The sequence below is a fragment of the Conger conger genome, chromosome 10, assembly GCF_963514075.1.
Source record: "Conger conger chromosome 10, fConCon1.1, whole genome shotgun sequence".
Classification (NCBI taxonomy): domain Eukaryota; kingdom Metazoa; phylum Chordata; class Actinopteri; order Anguilliformes; family Congridae; genus Conger; species Conger conger.
The window spans coordinates 35,388,647-35,412,614 of record NC_083769.1 but is presented as its reverse complement, the minus strand read 5'-3'; the positions used below and the strand labels follow the sequence as shown (position 1 = coordinate 35,412,614).

Below are 23,968 nucleotides of genomic sequence, written 5' to 3'. Positions count from 1 at the left end.
GATGTTTAAAATAAGTTAAATGACAGTGTCCTTCAGATCCCTTCTCCCAAAGAGGCCAAGTGGTCTCAGGATCTCTTGCCCCCCCCCCCCCCCCCTTCAGCATACAGAAACCTGGATAACTGACATTCTTGATATGTTTCTCACCTGCGGCTCAATGCATTCCAAGTATTTGAATGGTTTTTTTACACCGAATTACTCAGACAATGACCAACGTTGCCCATCCTTTTTTTTTTTCAAAAAAGATTTTGCCAACAGTCTCTAATGTCTCTGCTCCCCAGGGTCCCACTTTTTAAAACTGTTTAGGAAAGATATCTCTGTCAATAAAATCAGATGTTGCAGTTCTTCACTGTTTAAGCTGATTATTTAAAGGGGAACTTCACCCCAATTTGATGTATGTGTTGTGTACCATTTGGTGTTGCTGTCCCTGGTAATTTTATGGGGACGTTCTGCTTTAAATTCTTTTGTGCTGCTGGTGTCCCATGCAGTAGTACACAATGTACTATATGGTGTCCCACTACATATGATTTTCCACATTTTTTGAATTTCTGTACTTTTCCTCAAAAGTGACTACATGACTATATACATGACCTGGTATTTCTGGACTGCCTGGAGACAGTGAGGTAGCTACTGAGGAATGTCACACGATGTTGAAAATAGGTTTAGCGTAATCCTTCGAGAAATGGCGTGTATTTGAGCTTTTTTCTTTCTTTCTTTTTTTTCTAATGAACATGGGCCAGCTACTGTGGACATACTGGAAGTGTATACGCACCCTGGTAAACTTCAAATACAGAAAAATATCTGCAAGCTGCATTTATTGTAAAGCAGGGCTGAACTACTAGACACCAATATTTGCTGTCTCTATAATCTAGGGACTGTAGGAACGATGCTCCTGGCTCAATCTCAGATTTTTCTTTACCACCTCAGAACTCTCCTCGGTAGCTGTCTTAATAATTGTTGTTTGAATTTCTGCCTCGGACAAATTAAGCTGCTTATATTTTCACAAGATTTAGAGCGATTTCTAATAATTCCAATTGGCTTTGTTTAGATACTAGATTAAATGCTGCCTGTATTTTCAAGAGATGGTATGAACTCTTTAACTAATGGGCAAACTACGAAGATCAGTTTCCTGACCTGAGTTTTGAATGAGCGGCACCCTTGAACCTCAGTTTTCCTTACGGTGCTGTCACTACACTGCTACCAACCCTGAGTTTATGGAAGGTGAACTGAATTCATGACATTTTTGGAGTATGACATAGGTGTTCCTCAGTTGCATGGCCCAGGGGCTCTGGCCCCCAGGTTTGACTCTTGCTGAAATGCCGTGCTGCACCAATGGGTGCCGTGAAGGATGTGGAATGTGCACTGAGGCATGACGGACACGAGATGTCTGACGGGTGCATGACCTGATGTCGGGGGGTTGTTAGAGACCAAACCTTTGCATACGTCAGAGGCCCAAAAGCACTCATTCCTCAAATGACATTACAGTCACTTAGCAGACGCTCTTATCCCGAGTGATCTGCAGTAGTGGGGAACATCAGTGTTACTCTCAGGAATGCGAAAAAAAGGTGATCTCACCGAGAAGACACAGGCCCATTAATAATCGGTAAATGCAATGTTAACCTCACAAAAATCAATTTGTGTTGAAACAAAGGAAAGCAGCAGCTGGCAGATAATCTGTCTTTACACGGCTATACCTATAACATGACCCCAATAGGAAGTCCAAAGAAAGAAAGTGGCTCAGCGGAGCTGCAATCTGAAGGGGTGATTCTTCATTCTGTATCAGATGGGCAGGGTTTCTGCTGTGGGAAGCTCATTCCGCTATCAGGGGCCCCGAACAGACAGGAGATGGGACCTGGGAATGAAAGCATGCAGGAGGCACATAGGGTCCGATCTTACCGAGCTGTGCCTTTAGCTCCCTGATAGCACCCAGGTTTTCAGTTTGATGCAGGCTGATAGAGCCAGTGAAGGGGCATGAGAAGGAGTGACATGGCTGAGACTGGGGAGGTTGTAGATCTGACAATGAGCTCCAGAGGTCTGATGGAGGAGGCAGGGAGGCCACAAGGAGGAAGTTGCAGTGGTCCCGAAGGGAGATGGCCAGTGCCTGGACAAAGAGCTGGATTGAGTAGGTGGTGAGGAAAGGAATTATTATTAACTTTCAGGGTCCTAGCAGAGCCAGACTGACTTACCGAACTTGTGTGACAGACAACCCATTTATGCAGCTTAATATTACTGGAGCAGTTTCAACCACCTATATCTCATTAGAATTTTTATGTTTTATATTGTTTATATATTTTCATATTCTGCCGTATTGATGTACCTTTAGCTTTAATATTGCTTATTGCCTCCATTAGATTCTGTCAGAAAAGTTATGCACGTCCCAAGCTGTCTTTCTCGACCTGGGATGCACTTTGTCAAGTAAATTAATTTCATTAATTGACTAATGTCTGTGATTAGGTTTTAATGTCACACCGATTTGTTATTCCTGACCACCTGGATACGTCAGTTGGGTGGGCTTTTTGAAATGCAGCCCCTTCTGTTGAGGGGTGGAGATTGGATAAATCCTCTAAGTTACATTTGGGCACAGTCATTGTGCACTTTTTCATAGTTTATATCCATCTCGTCTTCCTGGCATTGAAAGCGGTTACAGTTACTGAAATCGCGTTGCGGTTTGTATTCGTAGCCCCGCGCTGAGACACTGCACAGTCCTGTTGGATCGAGCCGGGCAGGTGTTACGTAAGCTCCCTTTCCTCTGAACTAGCTCTGTGGGTCATATTGCTATTGCAGTTCCCCGCTCATTAATTCCCTCATTCATTCCCTCGTGACCCCCCCACAACAAGCGCCCCATGCCGGGCTTTTGGCAGCGTGAGCTGTGCATTACCCTCGCTCAACCCCCCACTTCCCTTCTCCCCTAATTGGATGTGAGCGTACACACTCTCGTACATCCCTCTCCCTCTTTTTGTCATTCTCTTGCCGTCCCGCTCGTAGGATTGCCTAATCTCATGGCTTTAAACTCGAGGAAAAAAATATGTCAGCCTATGATTGATCGGTTGCTTTTGTCCTTGAGATTGTTGATAGCTTCGGAAAGTCTTAATTACTGCATTCCTGCGCTCCGGGCTCGTGTGAAGGTAATGACATCAGTGAGCGGCGCTGAGCGGGCCCGATGCGTCTGCGCTGCTGTGGGCAGGTTGTGGGAGTTGATTCAGACGCTCGTATCATATTATCACAGTAGCCTCTATGTTCTCATGCCCTTTTTTGTTTTTGCTGTGAAGTCGTTTGTCCAGTGTGAAGCGAGCTCTGGGGTCGTCCTGGCCCTGAAACTTTGTAGGAAGAAAAGCCTCAGCCCCCTCCTTCCCCTCTCCCCGTTTTCTCTCTCTCTTTACTCGCTCGCTCTAATTCTCTCTTTCTCTCACTCTCGCTCACACACACACACACACACACTCAGAGGCAGCCTATAGGGTACTGCTTTTCTGAAGAGCGCTATGCAGGTTTTTGTTCTTTTCTACATTCATGCGAGAGCTTCCTGTTGGTCAGTGGGCTGGGAGCGCTGAGCGGAGGCTCTGGAAGTGGTGCTGAAAGTGCTCTCTCAGGGCGATGGTGCCGACACGGCCCCAGAAGTGCAGCGCTCCTCCGGACGGCCTCCGTGCGCTCCCCCCTTAGCCCCTCCGCCAGACACCGCCACAGGGCCGCCCGGGGCCCGCAGGACATGCCCATGGAGGTCATTCTCAGCCTGGTAACTGCTGACTGTTCCTCTCCGCCTCACAACCCCGGCACTGTGAGTGATGTCCTGGGCAGCGCGCGCGCGCGTAGGGGGTCTCGTGGTGCCGCGTTCACCGACGAATTGTGTGTGCGCTCTCTGGTGTGAGGTGTGTGGTAGCTGTAGCTCTGCTGAATGTACGTAATATGTGCTCTTCCTGGAGTCTGTGACATGGCTGAAAGGAATGGTAAGTTTGTGCCAGCGAGGTGGCTTCTGTGTTCGAGCTCAGATATCTCATGTTTCACTTGTGATTATTTCCTAAATGGCTAGCAAGGATGTCTGAGGCGAAGACTTGATGTTAGGCATTGTGGCAAAACCGGAAAAGCAGCAATTGTTATTCCTGCAGAATGCGCAGAAGCTATTTTTAAAGATATGAAGTAATGGCACATGATGAAGTGCCTCTATTGCATGTTGCGTCAGGAACGCGGTGAAAAGGGCACAGCTTTGAAGCTGACAAGGGGTCAAAATGTTGTGCCTTCCGATAGATTTCAGTGAAGGTGGACCTTTTGAGACATGTCATATCCCTCAGTGAGTTTTAGCATTGCGAGCGTTTGAGTGGAGAGGCAGAGAAAAGGTTAGTGTTTTGTTGTTGTGTTTGCTGTAAGAGGGGCCCGCTTTTTAAAGCCTGTGTGAGTTCTCCTTTGAGAGATGAAAAAAAAGCGGGTTTCTGGCGAACTCCAGCGGGGAGAGTTTGGCCTGGCGTGTAAGCGTGCATTGCTGCATGCCCAGTGCCACGCACAGTTATGTAATTGTCCATAAATACTGAATGGGGGGCATTGTTGCTAGATTTCCTCCACTTAAAAAACAAAAAAACAAAAACGGATTTCCATTTAAAAAGTGGCCTTTTGTGCAAATATTAGGGCCGGCTTCATTTGGCCTGGGCCCCGTTTGTTCAGGCAGGATGGGAAATGATCCTCAAGAGACGAAATGAGGGCCCTTCTGCGACCCGAAACCATCTCCAACCAATCAAAGCACCGCACAGTCTCCGGCTCACTTCCTGTCAATCTAGCACAGTTTGACAGACAGCTCGTCGGACATTTTATATTGTAGGGTTCTTGTTGATCGGAGGAGATGGGTCCTACCGGGTTTGCTTTGAGTCTGTGGGTTTTCTACCTTTTCATACTGTATACTGTAGCCTACACAAAATTGTGAGCATTAGTTTCTCAGAGCAAAATGAGTGCAAGTGCCCCAGTCTTCCATGATATTTGCTATCGTTTGTAGACACTCTATATCATATATACAGAGGAGTAATATTTGACCATTTTCAGAGAATACGTGGATAAAAATGCAGAATTCAATCTCCTGTTCCCCGCCGTCTTGCTCTTGGTGTTGTGATTAGAGTTAATCAGAGGAGACCTGTACCCAGCATTTCGGCGCTTGTAACCGTGGGCCTGTTTCAGAGTTGTTGTGCAACGGCTGCTTTTCTACCCAAAGGGCCACGTCAGTGATCTGAGGAAAGCCGTTTACCTCACCACCGGCAGAACAAGGGCCCGTTCACAGGAAGACTGAGAGGAGTAAGGCGCCTTAGTCTTAGCCCGGCCCCTAATTCCACAGGGACCTCCACACATGCATGCCCCTCTGCTCTCAGCCCTCAATAATCTGCTCCGCTCCTTTCTGTGTGAAATACAGGGAAAAGCCGTGTCTCATGCCTGGAGTATGCCCAGCTGAGAGACCAGTGCGATGCTGTAACTGTACAGTGATTCAGACTCTGATGTGTTAACTGACTTCCTCACTGCTATGAGTTCTGCTGAGGAGCAGAGCCAGGCAAGTACAGCACTGAGGCGCAGACGGGCAGGGGTGTGGGTACTGTGGGCCCAGGGTGGGTCGGGGTGTGGGGGCAGTTAGCTCTGTGTCTGCTCTGGGCCCTTTAAGATGGTGGCTGATTTCGGGTCTGTGGGTGATGGATCGTGTCGGTGTGTGGGGCAGTTAGCCCTCTGTCTGCTCCGGGCTCTTTAAGATGGTGGCTGATTTCGGGTCTGTGGGTGATGGATCGTGTCGGTGTGTGGGGCAGTTAGCCCTCTGTCTGCTCCGGGCTCTTTAAGATGATGGCTGCTGTTGGGTCTGTGGGTGAAGTATCGTGTCGTTGTACAGAGGCAGTCGGGTCTGTGGGTGATGGATCATGTCGGTGTGTGGGGCAGTTAGCCCTCTGTCTGCTCCGGGCTCTTTAAGATGGTGGCTGCTGTTGGGTCTGGGTGATGGATCCTGCGCTGCAGTGCTTATGCTGCAGGTTGGCAGTGGAGGGAGAGCAGCGGGGAGGGAGGGCTGGCCTGGCTGGGCTGGGCTGGGATGTGATCCATCAGGGAGGCGCTCCGGTCTGCATCTGCTGGCACAGCAGCACTGAGCACAGGCCGTCCTGCCTGGAGCCTGCTGCTCCAGAGGCAGCGCGAGGCTGACACAGATACAGTGCTCCGGGAACTGGCTCTGTGCGGGGGTGGGTGTGTGTGTGTGTGTGTGTGTCTGTTTGTGTGTGTGTGTGTGTGTGTGTGTGTGAGAGAGAGAGAATGAGTGTGTGTGTGTGTGTGTGTGTGAGAGAGTGTCTGTGAGTGTGTGAGTGTGTGAGAGAGAGAGAGAGAGAGAGAGAGAGAGAGTGTGTGTGTGTGTGTGTGTGTGTAAGAGAGTGTGTGTGTGTGTGCCCGCGCGCGCTGAAACGAGGCGAGTTTAGCTAGCGAGCCCGGGACCATGCAGCGCTGTCAGCAGTGGCGGCGGCAGCGGGAATGTTTATGTGCCACACCTGCTCCTGCTGCGGACGGCCACTCTGGAACCTCAGCCAGGTGAGAGCAGCAGGACGCAGCGAGGGGAGGCTGTGTGCAGGAACAGTGAGTAGGAGTGTTATAGGAGCAGGAACAGTGAGTAGGAGTGTTATGGGAGGAGAAAGAGGTGACTCTCCCTTCAAGGACGGTAACTTTCTTTGATTCTCTTGCTGGCTGCATAGTTCACCTTTCTCTTAATCTGAAGTTGTGGTTTTAGAAGATGTTTGTACTCAAACTATCGTTTGAACTATCATTTGATTATCGTTTTGACTGCTATGCCAGCCATCGTGTCTGCTCTGTTTGTTATTTAGTCGGCTTAGGCAGCAAGCATTCTGCAAAAGCTCGCGTTCAGATCTCAAGTTAACAGATATGCTAACTTGAACGTGGTTCTCAGTTGACAATAGCCTCTCTGTTATAGCCAGTTTATCCACCATTTGAATTAATTAGTGTGGTACTGGTGTAAAAAGTATAACTTAAAAGTGTAATTGCCTAGTACATAATATAGCTCATCTCCCAAGCACAGCTCCAATGTTATTTTTAATGTTCACAGTCGTTTTAGAGTAAAACCACTGTTGGAGGCTATCCATCTATCTAGCTAATGGCAGCTTTAAGTCTTTAAGTGTTTTGGATGTAAACATCACCTGTCTGTGACGGTCAGTTCATTCTGAGTTCATTCCCAAGGTCAGGAGAAGCTGTCGGCTCTCGTTTGCTGTGTGCACGATGTCCCAGAACTGGTTTTGGAATTGTAGTATTTTGCTCCCCATGTTTTTAATAGCACTGTGGACAGCCAGAACCTCCTCCTTTCAGCTTGTTTAATTTTTCATGTCCGATAAATCGGTAGATCATTTTCTGCCCATTGCTTCATTCCAGTGCAGTGTGTTGTTTATGTGCTTCGTGTATACACAGAAATGATCAGTGATCCATTCTACCTGCAACCGCTGCCTGTGGTCGTGTGTGGTCTGTCCTACACAGGTGTGAAGGAAATGGACTGATTCATTGTTTAAGTTTCGTCTGTGGAACACTGCACTCTGTTCTGTCCACGAAACAGACTCCTGCTTCCTGTCAGCTGATTCACCAGGAAGTACATCGGTCTGATTCATGTGTTTGTCATAATCGGATCTCTACCCTGGGGCTAATTTAAGAAAAAGAAAAACATGTAGCCTTCACTGCTGCAGATGCTTGCTGGTTCAGATAATTATTCAGTTATTCAGGGTTTCCTCATGCCTTTAACAAACACTCCCATACCTTTTACTGACTGAGCAGTGTAAACTTTGTTTCCCAAAGTAAACCTTGCCTTCTGCTGTGTAGGTTTACCTGATGGTCTTGTGTGTTTTGTGGACTTTTTCCACAATTAACAGTTTCGCATATTCACAGCATGCCTTCGTACTGGAAGGAAGCTGTGCAGGTTATAGACCATCTGCAGTTTCTGACACTTGCTCTGTTATTTGCATTTTCTCTTCCTCCCTCTTCAAACCTTCTGAGCAGTGCAGATTTCCACACTCCAAAGGCTTGTGGAAGTACAGCTGGCAGTGTTGTGCTTTTTCAGCCAGCGTGGATGTGCCTGAGCAGGTTGTTGGTGGAGTGCAGCAGAGGTTTACTGCGTCTGAAACAGGCTGTGATCTCCGGCCTCTCTGTCTCCCAGACTCATGTGACCCTGCTGCTGTCTGCACCACAGTGGGGATTTCTGGCCTGGGATGGTGTAGGCTGTCTCGCAGGTCGATTACTGAAGCCTTGCTAAGTCATCAGTGTGCCTGAGGACAGGGAAACGGAGGCACCAGCTTGCAGCCAGAGATTAGTTTCATTTGTTCAAAGTCCTTTTCTCTGTTCACATTTATGTCTGTTTATTAGGATTAAGTGTTGTACGACTTTTAACTTTTACAAGGAAACTCTATACCGTACTAACCAATACAATGGGCTACTAGTATAAATAAATCTCTGAAGCCTCCTGATGGCATCTGAGGTATGATGTCAGCATTCAGTAATGCAGGCTAGGCAGTATGGCAGGTGCCTCTGGGCATGAGGCATTATCCTGCAACATGGGGACAGCCAAGGCATTTGAGAAATTGACATGGCAGTTCTTGTGTAGCTGTGTGTGTCAGCATGGTTGTTTTATAGAAAGAGTGTTCTGTGTGGTTGTGTGAGGCTCACACTGCATCCCTATTAAACTCACCTTTCCCTCTCTACTGAAGGGTACTCAGTAAACCGCTGATCATTCAACCAAATGTACTCTTCTAAAGCAATCCTATTTTAACTTCAGACGTTCAGTGAACTGGAACCTGTGAGTCTTCTGCTTGATGTAGCATTCGCATTACTGCCATTTAGCATACTTATCCGGAGCCAATTACACTATTTTTACAGAGTATCTGTTTATTCGGTTCCATGACCATTATACTGTCCATGAGTTTGCTACAGTATGCAATGTATTAACTTTAATGGAGTATATTTGTGTGAATACCTTGACCTGCCTGATAATGTGAAAGTGTTGTGCACAATTGTGCAAACTGGGCAGTCACCTGAATGCACTGCCCAGTGTGTTTTAAATTGTGTAATATAATGTTCAACATTACATTTGTGTATATGTTCTCAAGTGACATTTATAGATTGTAGATGACATTATGCATATATGGTAGGGAATTTACTGAAATATTTAAGGCTTATCGCATTTAATTCAAAGTGTCACATAGTAATTACAGAGTACTCGCATGAGTTCTGACTTGATTGAGACCCAGTTGACCATAAGGATCTTCTTACTTCATTATATGAAACATGACCCCAATTCAACTCTTTATCAACCCCTAATCACTCGAACTGCAGCCATAAAGACAATGAGGGTTATAGACCATGATAACCCTGTTGAAATTGCAACATGGACATGTGTGCATTTTATATCAAAATGCCAGCGAATTACTAACAAATTGCTGCAAAGCTTTCCTATTCTAAATGGGTGGTCACACCTGTTTGAACACTGGCTGGTGCCGTTTGTGGTCAGGGTAGCTTTATTACTGGTTACCATTGAAAGCTGTACTTCTGCCGCCTTTATTCCAGTGTAATTTAATGTGACTTGGCAGTTTGGTTCATCAAAAGATTAATTTTGGTTTTCGGCATACAACAGTTCCACATTTATTACCATTACATTCCATGATATCGTTTAGTGCTAAACTGTAAATTATTTGTTTTCCAGTCTGGCAGTTTGCTTCTCATATGATTTTGTCTGAAAATTATTCGAGGTGTTGTTTTTGTACCTTTGACGTCACCACGGTCCCAAAAAGTTCATACTCGTTCGTGATTTTAACCGTGCATGTAGCTTTAGGATGGGAGCGGGGATGCAATAAAGGGAACCCCCGACAGTGTCTTGCTATAACTGGCCGAACTAGACCAGCAGTGAGACCAACCCAACCTCATAAACGGCTTCACATTAGTTAGCTGACAATAGATCGGGTGATATGATCTCGCAAACGCCCTCTTTTGTCCTGCAGTCAGTGAGGCAATATAATTTCAGCGCGTCAGAATTGGTCAGGTATTGCCACTTGCTCTCTCGGAACGCCGCATTCATTTGGGAGAAGCTGAATAGTTTCGGAGCTTTTGTCGGTTTCGTTTTAACTTCCGAAACGAGATAAATCCGAAAAGGGGATTTCTCAATGAGGTCGCTGGTTATGCGCTTCATCCTGTTAGGAAAATGCACTGGAAACTGTTGCATCGTCTAAAGAATAAGGTGAGACTGCGATTAATTGTGTTTTTAACACTTTCCCGGTGCAGGTGAAATGATAAATTTTGTTTAGTGTATACTGATAAGGTAACTCGTGCTGTTTTTGGTATTTTGGCATTTTGGCAAAATTGTCACAACCTATTGTAATAAGTCCTGATGAGTTTCTTTGCCCGTTGCAAAATTAAAAGTTATTATCGTCCATCTACTGTGTCTGTTTATTTTATTTTATTTTGAATTTAGAATGTTTCGCTAACGGGTCGGAAGTTTTTCAAATTCCGCCATACGTTTGGCCATCTGATGGATAATTAACGCAGGTTAATTCCGATTTGGGTTATATCGCGACTGTCTGGTTAACTTCAGGTATTCATTAACGTGTCAAAAACGCCACAGTTAAAGGTTATTGATTACAAAGAATGGCTCGGATTATCCTGCAGGATATCGTTTGTCTGTTCAGAGTTAAGTGGATCATGACTGTAATGATTCAGCGACTGAGCTTCCGGATAAACTTCCAAAAGTAGAAGTCCAATTTAATAGATTAATTCCAAGATAAGTAGTACGTCCTGGTATTGTTATATTGATAATACAGCTGATTAACAAATGTATTCATGTCTTAAATGTTATCAACGTCAAATGCATATTTCTGCATTAAGCGATGCAAAATGTTCCGTTTTCTGACTTAATGATGGATGGATGGATGTCAAACTCCTTCTAGCCTGGCTTTTGTGACCATTTTATCAAATCAACAGAGTAACTTCTTATTACTCGAGTGGCTGTCAAGTAAACCAAGAAAATCTTTAATGGTCAACAAGAAAAAAAAAAAAAAAGAAAAGTAAGTCACATTTATTGACAAGAGCAGCATTTTGTTTTACAAGCATAACAGCTGGGAATGACAGTTGTCTTATTCTGTTGAACTTTTTTAAACTTGTTTGTGGAGGTTTACCGTACTGCATTCTTCCCAGAAAAGGCTGACCAAAAATCATCTGACAGAGAGGGGGATTATACGCTCGACGAGGTCTCTCCCACTAATGCACATCAGCAGATATCCGGCGAGGCCCCGGAGCTTGTCCTTCCTCTTTTGAGGGCGCGTGTCTCACTCTCTCCTCTCCCCCTCCTCAGATCGAGCGGCTGGAGGTGAGTGGCCTGGCGCAGCCGGCTAACGCGCTAGCCTGCGGCGCGGACGGCGCGTACCCCGTGGACGTGGTGGACAGCACCCCCGACCCGCAGCGCACCAAGCAGGCCATCACGCACCTGCAGCAGAAGATCCTCCGGCTCACCGAGCAGATCAAGATCGAGCAGACCGCCCGCGACGACAACGTAGCCGAGTACCTGAAGCTGGCCAACAATGCCGACAAGCAGCAGAGCGCCCGCATCAAGCAGGTCTTCGAGAAGAAGAACCAGAAGTCGGCGCAGACCATCCAGCAGCTGCAGAGGAAGCTGGAGCACTACCATCGCAAGCTGCGCGAGGTGGAGCACAACGGCATCCCCCGGCAGCCCAAGGACGTGTTCCGGGACATGCACCAGGGCCTGAAGGGCGTGGGGGCCAAGGTGACGGGCTTCAGCGAGGGCGTGGTGGACAGCGTGAAGGGCGGCCTCTCCAGCTTCTCCCAGGCCACGCATTCGGCGGCGGGGGCCGTGGTGTCCAAGCCCCGGGAGATCGCCTCGCTCATCCGGAACAAGTTTGGCAGCGCGGACAACATCGCGGGCCTGAAGGACTCCCTGGACGAGTCGCAGGGCGAGGACGGCTCGCGGGCCCTGGGCGTCGGCCAGCTGCAGTCCGGCCTCCGGTACGGCAGCGAGGACGACTGCTCCAGCGCCACCTCGGGCTCCGCAGGGGCCAACAGCACCACCGGGGCCCCCGGGGGCCCCCCCAGCTCCAAGACCAACGCTTTGGAGAGCACGCAGAGCTCAGGGTTCGACATGCACGAGCTGCAGGAGCTCCGCGACGCTCAGAGCCGCCTGGAGGAGTCGTTTGAGAGCCTCAAAACGCACTACCAGAAAGAGAACACCTTAATCATGGAGGCCCTGCAGGAGGAGCGCTACAGGTAAACCCGTCTTCTAAGGCTCACCTCAAACCTTACATATTCAAAGGCCTTTTCAGTGGCAACTGAGTATAAACAGGGAGGTTTATGGAGCATTTGTACATTTGATGAATGTTGTTGAGGAAATCTGTGTGTATCTTGGTGACTTTAGTGTAGCAGAGATTGCGCACCATCCAGTCTTGATCACTAGAGGCAATCATATGACCTACAAGTTGAGGCTTGAGGGTACATTCAGTCTCTTCATCAACTGTTTCCCCATAAAAGAGGCTGCAATGCAAAGTCTTAGTGTCCTGTAGTGTTTTATCCCAGGGCATGTTTAGACCAGTCTCTGCATTTTGATTGTGTATGAGTGAAAATGGAGAGTCTCCCTATCGGATGACACTGGCAGGTTTGTGCTCTGTGCTGTGCTCTAGTGTGTGCTGTGTGCAGAGTCATCTGGGCTGGGTCCAGTGCTGCTGTTGCACATAAGCTGTGCACCTGTAAAAGGAAATTGCATCATTGCTGTGAGTCACTGGCATTAAGACACACACACACTCACACACAGTCAATCTCCACACACTCTTTGAGGAGAGGAGTGTCAGTGTGTTTCAACTATTTGTTATTTACCCCTCCTGCACTGCCCTATTAATCTTTCACGACATTAATTTCTGTCATTGCACAAATTTAAAATACTACAATAATTTATACTTAGTATTATTAGCATGGTACCATGCCAAAAAAACATTCTTAAGATGCCCATTCTTCTCTGCCACAAAACATTGTATTCCAATTATGATTCACACTATGAGAAGTTGCTGGTGGTATCCGGAGGGATAATGTCTTTCTAGTTGTAAGGTTAAAGCAATAAAGCTAAATAAAATAGTAGTTTTCTCCACCTCAGTAATTATGCAGTAATTTTCTGTAGCAGTAATATGTATCCGATTTTAAAATGGCCAGTCTTCCAGTAATTTTTCAGATAAGAGAGTCAGCACAGTGCTCTTCTTTCTACCGACTACCAAGTGAGTATTGAGAATGCCCAGAAGATGCTGGACAGCAGCTTGGATGGTCTGGGCAGACTCATGGCATAGCCCAGATGCCCTACTTAGCTTCCATAGCAGTATTGATACTCATTTTGGCTAGATGTGTCAAGGTGTCAGCTTGTAGTTACCTGGGCAGATTTTTGTCAGTTCTAGGGTATTTTTACATGGACACATGGTAACCACAGTGTCAGGACAGAGTATAGACACCTATTTAGAGTTCTGTTAGTGTTGGGGTTCGCACTCTTACATGTGTATTGAAGTGTCAGGGAATGTGAACCTGTGTGGATTTCTTCATTGTTGGTAGATTTCTAGGTGTATTATCAAAGTATCCAGTGTTAGGACATGCTAGGGACAGGTGGACTGGTCAGGACATGCTAGGGGCAGGTGGACTGGTCAGGACATGCTAGGGACAGGTGGACTGGTTAGGACATGCTAGGGGCAGGTGGTCTGGTCAGGACATGCTAGGGACAGGTGGACTGGTTAGGACATGCTAGGGACAGGTGGACTGGTCAGGACATGCTAGGGACAGGTGGACTGGTCAGGACATGCTAGGGACAGGTGGACTGGTTAGGACATGCTAGGGACAGGTGGACTGGTTAGGACATGCTAGGGACAGGTGGACTGGTTAGGACATGCTAGAGGCAGGTGGACTGGTCAGGACATGCTAGGGGCAGGTGGACTGGTTAGGACATGCTAGAGGCAGGTGGACTGGTCAGGACATGCTAGGGGCAGGTGGACTGGCGGATGCTGCTAGTTGATGATTAAGCTGCTCAGATCCCACTACATGTGAGTCTCCAGATGCACTGCGCTCTGAGCTGGACTATGACTCTCTGTTCAGTGAGCTGGTGATCATGCTCCCAGTGAAGAGCTGGAAGGATCGGTTTCACACCAAAGCCTCCTGCATTTATGTCAGCCTAGTGCTGTTTTTGAGGGACCCTTTTCATCCATAGATAGTCTTAACGTGCAAAGAAATGATAAACACTGCCTGTTCGTTAGAGTGTCTGGTATTGTTACATTTTAAACGCTCAACTAATGTTCATAGTTAATTAAATGCCTTTGTTTAATAATTGTCCACTGACATCTATACCATTTTCACCATTTTCCACAAGCAGCCGCACATTCTAAGCGAGTTAGTTTAAACTGGGTAGTCACAGGTCTGATTGGTCTACACTGTAAATGTTTATCTCATTCGGGATTGGTCATTGCTGCCTGTGGTTTCTGTCTATCACAAATGCGATTGGTCTTTGGAGCTGATATATGTGAGAGATTGTAAAGTTTCAGGGACAAAGACACTCTTTCCAGATAATTCAGTACTATAAAGTGTCCTAATCTTGTCTGAAATTTGCCCTGACCACCTGACAGATTGGGGCTCCATGTAGCCCTTCTGTGTGAAGGTGGTGCACAGGACCCCTGGTGCCTCTGGAGAGCACAAAGCAGATCTGTCACAGCGTGTGCCCTGTGCTCCAGACATCTCACACATATGCCTGAATCTTCTCTCGGCTATTACCATGGCTGCAGGCTCAGTGCAGGAAAGGCTGGGAAGCCTGTGTTTGATATGTGCTGTGTTTGTGTGTTCGCCTATGTGTCTGCGAATGAAGGACTATTTAAACTGTGTGTGTATTAAGTTGGTTGGTGGACAGTTATGTTATGTGATGCGTGCTGTACGTGTGTGACTGACCCGTGTGTGTGTGTGTACGTCTGTGTGTGCGTGCGCAGGTGCGAGCGGCTGGAGGAACAGCTGAACGACCTGACTGAGCTCCATCAGAATGAGATCCTCAACCTGAAGCAGGAGCTGGCCAGCATGGAGGAGAAAATCGCCTACCAGTCGTACGAGCGAGCGCGGGACATCCAGGTGAGGGTTCGAGAAGAGGATCATCACACTTATTCACCGCTGTGGGGTTCATCACCCTTATTCAGTGCTTTAGGGATCATCACACTTATTCAGTGCTGTAGGGTTCATCACCCTTATTCAGCGCTGTAGGGTTCATCACCCTTATTCAGCGCTGTAGGGTTCATCACCCTTATTCAGCGCTGTAGGGCTCATCACCCTTATTCGGCGCTGTAGGGTTCATCACCCTCATTCAGCGCTGTAGGGCTCATCACCCTTATTCAGTGCTGCAGGGTTCATCACCCTTATTCAGCGCTGTAGGGCTCATCACCCTTATTCAGTGCTGCAGGGTTCATCACCCTTATTCAGTGCTGTAGGGCTCATCACCCTTATTCGGTGCTGTAGGGCTCATCACCCTTATTCAGTGCTGCAGGGTTCATCACCCTTATTCAGTGCTGCAGGGTTCATCACCCTTATTCAGTGCTGCAGGGTTCATCACCCTTATTCAGCGCTGTAGGGCTCATCACCCTTATTCGGTGCTGTAGGGTTCATCACCCGTATTCAGTGCTGTAGGGTTCATCACCCTTATTCAGTGCTGCAGGGTTCATCACCCTTATTCAGTGCTGCTGGGTTCATCACCCGTATTCAGCGCTGTAGGGCTCATCACCCTTATTCGGTGCTGTAGGGCTCATCACCCTTATTCAGTGCTGCAGGGTTCATCACCCTTATTCAGTGCTGCAGGGCTCATCACCCTTATTCGGTGCTGTAGGGCTCATCACCCTTATTCGGTGCTGTAGGGCTCATCACCCTTATTCAGCGCTGTAGGGCTCATCACCCTTATTCAGTGCTGTAGGGTTTGCTGTTTCTGATGGTGAACACTTCCTGCTCATATCAAAACTCACGTGCAGGCATCAACCAGGAATCAGGAAGTTTCAGTGGTGAAGAAAACTGGCTGTATTTCCTGTACCTTAGTTATTGTGATGTTATCATTATCATACGTCTTTCCTCCTAGACTAACAGGCAATCCTAATCGCACTTTTGAGTTGTGTTTATAGTGCCCTGTTTGACTCTGCTTCTTGTTATTGTTCTGTATTCAGGGTTACCCAGAAATGATTCATCACACCATCCTGTACCCTAGCACAACCTGCTCTGATAAATTTCTTATCACCCAGAACATGTGTTAGTGCCAAAGTATAATGGGGTTGTCCCTTTATATGTTGAGCTAAGTAACACGTGAATACCCAAATATGTCATAGTGGTCCAGATTTGAACCCACTCATTGTTTGGAAGATGGAATCTTCCATTGCATCACCTCTAAATGGGTCAAGAAGTTTTGAGGCAAAACATAAACTCAGCTGGAAAGTATTAATTCGATCCACTCGGGATTGATTTTACCAACCAGTATTTCTACAAAAAAACATATAGCATATACAGTGAACAAGTTGCTGTTGGACAACAAATTGAATGGGATGGTAACAGACTGCAGGCCTGTAGAGTTTGAGTGTGTGTTTGTAATGCAATGACATTTTATGGTGTCTGAGTTGTTTTGGTGTATTTGCCCTTATCAGTAATCCTTGTTCTTGCCAATATTATCAGCGAGGACTCTTGCCTGATACTGCAGTTTATCAGCCTTCACAGATGTAGTAAAGTACTAAAGTGACTGTGATAAAACTTTATGATGTAACCTTTAATTGCCAGTGGGTGGAGCTACAGGTGTGCTATTGGATGATGTCATGTTGGTAAGAATGCTATGAACTCAAACGGGAATAACCAGAACACCCAGAATGCCTAGCAGCGTGTACCAGTGCAGTTAATTGTCCTGGTTTCTGAGGCATTCCACAGACCGGGTAGAGCAGGAAAAGAACAAAGACAAGGTCTATTGTGTTTAGGAATGGGAAAGACACAATGGCGCTTTGAAAGCTGTGGTTTATGTTGGCAAAGATGATGTCAGCAATGTCAGGGCATGAGACACACTTTCCTGATGTTTGTGCCTGTGTGTGTGTGTGTGTGTGTGCGTGTGTGTGTGCGTGTGTGTGTGCGTGTGTGTGTGCGTGTGCGTGTGCGTGTGCGTGTGCGTGTGCGTCTCATACGTGTGAGAAGGACAGAGGGTGTTGTAGCAAAGGTGCCTCTCGGTGGCCAAAATCAGAACTACAGACTAAAGTGGTCATGGTGATAGATGAAAGATATACCCATTGCATTACAGTAGATTAGCTTTTACCAAAGCCTATGAATGACTCTTCTCATTACATATCAGTTCATATTACAATGTTGTTAGGGAAGCTGAAAGAACATTGATGTTGTAGTATACTGGTTAGTGCTATATATAATGGTGTAAGAGTGGTACTCATAGTTGGATACAATATGAGCCCATGCGGTTAGGTGCAGATGAAGTTAGGTGTGGTTGCGGTTAGGTGCAGTTATGGTTTGGTGCAGGTGAGGTTAGATGTGGTTTGGTGCCGGGGAAGTTAGGTGTCGGTGAGGTTAGGTGCGGATGTGGTTTGGTGCAGGTGAAGTTAGGTGTGGATACGGTTAGGTGTGGAGGTAGTTATGTGCGGTTAGGTGTGGAGGTATTTATGTGCGGGTGAGGTTAGGTGTGGATACGGTTAGGTGCAGGTGAGGTTAGGTGTGCTCGGGTGCGGGTGTGGTTAGGTGTGGTGGTAGTTGGGTGCGGTTATGGTTAGGTGCAGGTGAGGTTAGGTGTGGATGTGATTCGGTTCGGGTGAGGTTAGGTGTGCTCGGGTGCGGTTAGGTGTGGTGGTAGTTAGGTGTGGGTGAGGTTAGGTCTGGGTGCGGTTAGGTGTGGTGGTAGTTAGGTGTGGGTGAGGTTAGGTCTGGGTGCGGTTAGGTGTGGTGGTAGTTAGGTCTGGGTGCGGTTAGGTGTGGTGGTGGTTAGGTGTGGGTGAGGTTAGGTCTGGGTGCGGTTAGGTGTGGTGGTAGTTGGGTGGGGGTGCGGTTAGGTGTGGTGGTAGTTAGGTGTGGGTGAGGTTAGGTCTGGGTGCGGTTAGGTGTGGTGGTAGTTAGGTGTGGGTGAGGTTAGGTCTGGGTGCGGTTAGGTGTGGTGGTAGTTAGGTGTGGGTGCGGTTAGGTGTGGTGGTAGTTAGGTGTGGGTGAGGTTAGGTCTGGGTGCGGTTAGGTGTGGTGGTAGTTAGGTGTGGGTGAGGTTAGGTGTGCTCGGGTGCGGTTAGGTGTGGTGGTAGTTGGGTGCGGGTGAGGTTAGGTCTGGGTGCGGTTAGGTGTGGTGGTAGTTGGGTGCGGGTGAGGTTAGGTCTGGGTGCGGTTAGGTGTGGTGGTAGTTGGGTGCGGGCCGTGCAGTCTGACCGTGCGTCTCTGCCCCTACAGGAGGCGCTGGAGGCCTGCCAGACGCGCATCTCTAAGATGGAGCTGCAGCAGCAGCAGCAGCAGGTTGTGCAGTTGGAGGGGCTGGAGAACGCCACGGCGCGCACCCTGCTGGGGAAGCTCATCAACGTGCTGCTGGCCGTCATGGCCGTGCTGCTGGTGTTCGTCTCCACCGTGGCCAACTGCGTGGTGCCCCTCATGAAGACCCGCAACCGCACTTTCAGCACTTTCTTTCTGGTGGTCATGCTGGCTTTCCTGTGGAAAAACTGGGACGCCATCTCGGGATACATGGACCGCTTCCTGCAGCCCCCCAGATAACCGCCACGGGACAGAGCCGGGCGTGCCGGGTGACGGGAGATGTCTGACCATAGAAAACTTAGCACAAATAACGCAGGGGTGTCCAATGACAACAGCAGCCTGGCTTGGTTTTCGTGAAAAGGAGTGAATCTGTTTACATTTTGGAAAGAAAGGTTTTTTTTTCTTGTGAGACGCATTGTAATACATTTCTTCATTTTTAGAAATTCATGAAATGACATTGTTTATTATTATTATAATTATTATAATTATTTTATTTGGTTGGATTACATGTAGCATTAAGTTTCTCACACAGCCCTGGTGCTCCTGCGTGTCAGCCGGAGGGCCCAGGGGAACGGGCCCGTAGCTGAGCTGAGCGAGCACATTCCACAGAGACACCGCTCAGGACGGAGCGGTCACTCCTGAGGGAGCGGTCACTCCTGAGGGAGCGGTCACACCTGAGGGAGCGGTCACTCCTGAGGGAGCGGTCACACCTGAGGGAGCGGTCACTCCTGAGGGAGCGGTCACACCTGAGGGGAGCGGTCACACCTGAGGGGAGCGGTCACTCCTGAGGGAGCGGTCAGAGGGAGCAGTCAGACCTGACGAAGCGGTCTGTCTGTCGGAGTGGTCAGAAGAAGCAGTCTGGGAGCGGTCAGACAGAGCGGTCAGACAGGAGCGGTCTGGGGCGCTTGCGTGAGTCTGGAGACGCAGGGGCGGAGCGATGGTGCCAGTAACACGCAGACCGGCGCTGGGCCAAGCCCACCTCACAGGCGTCGAAACTTTCTTTTCTGTTTTCTTCACTCCAGCTTGGAGACGGAAGGAGGACGCTCCACTTTCTCCCGGGGGGAATGAAATAAACTCAACAAAAATACACGGACGATACAGTCAGACGAACATACTTGAAGAGCGTCTCGCTCAAAGACTCTCAGTGCTTCCGTACTGTTTCTATTAGTGATGAATTAAAGTCATTTTTAGTTATTTTTTATTTTTTAAGAAATAAATAAAACGCTGTTTTAAAAGAAAGTAACGAGTGAATAATTGAAAGAGTGTGGGAGTGAAGGGTAGAGTACAGGGCCTGTTGGTCACAGGGACATCAGAAAGAGGCTGCAGACGGGTCTGTGTGGGGCTGCTGCACTGATACACAGCGCCCCACTCTGCACACACACACTCCTGCCTTCCCTCACTGCCCTGGGGGCCTGCTGTCCTGCATCTGGCCTACGGTGGGTTGAAGTCCACTTGTTGCCATTTTAAATTTCCCACCTGTAGGAACAGTGTTGTGCTGAAGCGCTTAACCTGCTCAGGTGGTACCGTAGCCAAGGGTGTTGTGTGAGGTTGTGTGGTTGGGCTCATAGAGCGGTGTGTCTTTGCAGAGTGCTTTGCAGTTACGATAGGGAGTGAGCTTTCGGATTCTTTTTGGCTGTTTGTGGTCTGCGTAGCAGGCCAGGCTGGGTAGTGGAAATGCACCAGGGGTCGAGAGTACTACAGAAATGTCACAGCCTTATATTGTGGTATTGTGGAGCTCTTTTAGGTTGATGAGGGAGCACACAGTCCCCATGGCTGGACTTCACACGTCATTCAGAGGCAGGTGGCTGTATTCAGGCCTGTACAGGCCTTTTCTGCAGGGTTAGGAAACTCAGGCATCCTCTCCCATGATACCCCGGTCCTGTACGTCAGCCTCCCCAGATACTTACTCTGGCTGGGGGGCCAGCATACATCCTTTCTCTTCATTATCCTTTGTGCCAAAATAAGTCTTACATCAGATCCATGACAACGTTTCCAATTTTACCCAACTACTGTTTGTTTACACTGAAACCTTGCACTGTTCCATGAGTTAAAATGGAAAAAGTTATTTTTGTATTTTTTCAAAAGTACGTATACATGCTCCTGTGGATCTCGGCTTGATGTTGTCGTTAATGTACAGCTTTTCGGACTTTAGAGCCAGTCCCGCTTCCACTGAAGGCTATCCTCCATTTCAGCCCCCCTCCCCCAGAGCCTGACCTCTGAGTGAACTTCTGCCTTTCCACTCCACAGTCCTGTGCTTGACCGTTCTCTGACCACCTGCGTAGTGTTGGCGTACTCTAACGCTGTACAGCTGCCCTGAGACTGTGTGCCAGGCTACTTGTATATCCGGAACGATCTGCCACACTGAAGCACAGGAATAAGTATAATCAGGATATCGGTGCTAAACATCAGATACAGTTTTATCGGATGAAGACGGTGATCTGAGTTGGCAGAAGGTTTGTTTCTCAGTGTTGTACAGACCGAAGCCATGCTCTTTCTGGTGGTTCCAGTGACAGGCATAGTGATGGGGAGAGACCCTGCTGTGATCTCACCATGTGGGACGAGTGAGGGCGGAGGGGTATCGAACAACTCCAGTGCCTTTTGTGTTCTTTTATATAATTGTGTGAATAATAAAGTGGAGCATTCCTGGTTTACCTGTTGAGACAGTATCTTTTTTTTTTTTTCTTTTTCTTTTTTTTTTTTTTAAACAGAACATTTTGTTTGTGTAAAATTTAAGATTATTGTGTATTGTTGCCCATGATCACTTGCCTGCGTGTGATTTTGTCATGGTATGTACAGTGCAGCATTTGCCAAAAATATTGTAGAAATTACAAATATCGAAAAGGTAATTCCCTCTGCAAAAACAGAGTGGGGAGACACCCCTTCTGTGATACATTAGATGTGACCTGAATCGGTCATCTGTTAAAGCAATGTCTGTGTGTTTTGGTTCTTATGTGACAGGGTATCCTATGCTGGTTGTCCAGTATCAGGTAAATAATACATACGGTTCTGTGGCTGTTTACTCCACTCTCAGATGCATGCTGTCTGGGCTTGCATTGGTCAGGAGGGTAAAAGCAAGATATTGTGAATTATTATGTGCTTCCTGATTGGTCAATTGTAGGACTTGTAATACCTTTGTGTGACAGTGAATGAAATTGTGGTGTTGGGTTATATTCTTTTTAAAGAACAGAAGGGGTTAAGCCCTTAGCGTGTGTGTCCGTGTGTATGCATCGAGGAAAGGAGAATTGTGAGTTATCCAGCCATTTGTGCCAAACCTGAAATAATTCTTGTCACAAACAGGAGAAGGTATCTCCGTTCAGAAGTGCATAAAATGAATTATACTTGCGTACCTACTGTATGTGTTTTAGCTGACACGTTATTTTTTTCTTGCTTTAGGGTGCAAGAAAGCAACTGCCTCATTGCACAGTATTTTAGAAATGGCCAGACTGGCCTGACTGCCTATAATAAAAGAATGTGTTTGATTAAATTGGACTAAATTCATGAAACACATTGAGTGAAGAAATTTGACTATCTCAACTTTCTTACTGAAAAGTGATTTTGTTTTTGTTTTTTTTATTTCAGAGATGGTCATATGGCAATTTGCTTCTCTCACTGTGGCCTTTGGTGGTCTGAGTATGAAATAATGAGTTATTTTTGGTATAATTTTTTTAATGGGATTTAAATGGGATTTCCAAATATAGCTCTAAAAGGCAAATAAAAAAAGATACTGTCTCAAAAATGGCATTTTTTGTTGTCTTCACTGCGACAGGCTGTATAACCGAGGACAGTCATAACCTGGGGAGCCCCCTAGTGGTGGCCTGTTGATTTTAATAAGTATTACTTGAGGAAATCAAACTAGTCCTGTACATGTGTGTGTTGTGTGCAAGGTGGTACAGTACCTTTAGTAGGTGTCTCTTTAAGCCCTGAGAGTATTCTCGTCTGTTATTTGACTCACAAACATGGGTTGGAAGTATGGTAATGAGAAAAAAGAAATTGCTTGTGGAAGTAACATTAGTTTTAGAGTCAAAGCTGCTAATTGTAAAGGAAGCTTACTGAGGATTTATATTGATGTCCTGTTCCAGTCTGTCACAAGATTCATGTGGCTGTGTCCATGTACAATAAAAGCGAAATAAAGACCTCAGCTGTTATTTCGCATGGTCTTTTTCATTGCGGCGCTTTGAGATTTCGCGCTCGCGAGAGACTGGCGGCGGCGGCGGCGGCGGCGGTGTCAGGGGTCCGCGAGACGTCCTGTGGCGATGCGTTCAGTGAGACTGCGCTTTAGGGAGGGTGCTCTCGCTCACATGCCAGAACTGCTTCATGCCAATAATCCGTGCAGATGGTGTGGTGGGAGGCGGATGAGACAGACTGATGCTTTAGTGCATGTAGACTATCCTCCCCACTGTGCTAGGCACAGTGCCTCCATGTCTAGTGTGTGGACAAGTTCCACGGCTGAAGACATGCCTAGCATGTCGGTACTGTAAATGCACCCAGGTAAAATGAGACCGTACATGTGTACAGTAGTTTCATTTTTCACAGTTAACATACGTTACCAAATGTCTATAGTCGTGTGGTTTTGTCGCATTACAAAATAATTGGATCCTTTAATTGTACATTTTAATATGTGTGTATATTTAGTATACAAGAGTATACATTAGTAATTGGTCTGCATTTATATAGCGCCTTTATCCAAAACGCTGTACAATTGATGCTTCTCATTCACCCATTCACACACCAACGCAACCCCCATGTGTCTTGCTCACTTCACACTTCGACAGGGCGGGATCGAACCGGCAATCCTCCGACTGCCAGACACCTGCTCTTTACCTCCTGAGTCGATGTCTGTCACATTTTCTTGTGGGCGAAAAAAGATTCCACTGTCTTCTCCGGGAAAAAAGAGGATTGCTTTTGAGGGAAACGCAACTGAGCCTCTGTTGTCCACAAGGGGGAGCCCTTTTTCTTCTTTTTGTACCAAACCCCTGTGGCAATCTGTTCAAGATTTCCCACAAACTGAAGTGTTTAAGATCTCACCCTGAAAAAAATCCCTTTATTGTAAACAATTGATTCATTTTAATAGCAGCCTTAAGCTATAAATGATGGGATGGCATACGTACTGTCATGTTACTGTAAAAAAAAAAAAAAGCACTTTAATTATGTAAGTAGTCTGCTACAATAGGTCAAACCCAAACACCCACAGAGCTTTCTTAGTATACAAGGGGAAGAAAAATCTGTCACTTCTTCCAGCGTTTTGTTTCTTGTAGCTTTAAAAATCCTGCTTTTGTGTTCAAAATGTGCGGTGGACTACATTACATTTTTTGAAGCAGGGCCAGTTTACCGTTTAAAGCTCAATGTAGGCTGATAGGCGCTCTGTTCTGCATAAGCAGGCTTATGCAAATTACAGCATTTATCTCTAAGCTAAATTACACTAACTGCGGTGCGGTAGTGTTTTTCCACCCTGTCTGCTGTT

The 23,968-nt window shown here is 47.0% G+C and overlaps 1 protein-coding gene across 5 annotated transcripts in view; it reads left to right on the top strand.

The window, feature by feature from the left end:
* The window catches only part of tmcc1a (transmembrane and coiled-coil domain family 1a), a 65,557-nt gene extending 42,912 nt beyond the window's left edge, over positions 1–22,645 (top strand). For 4 of the 5 annotated variants that reach the window (XM_061257400.1, XM_061257398.1, XM_061257399.1 and 1 more), the window contains 3 exons: positions 11,324–12,249; positions 14,982–15,117; positions 18,433–22,645. In XM_061257400.1, coding sequence (XP_061113384.1) covers positions 11,324–12,249; positions 14,982–15,117; positions 18,433–18,747 — 1,377 coding nt within the window. In that variant the 3' untranslated portion in view covers positions 18,748–22,645. Of the gene's footprint in view, positions 1–9,874; positions 10,214–11,323; positions 12,250–14,981; positions 15,118–18,432 lie in introns of those variants that run through there. The other variant, XM_061257403.1, reaches the window with a different exon arrangement.
* The last annotated feature ends 1,323 nt before the right edge of the window (positions 22,646–23,968 follow it).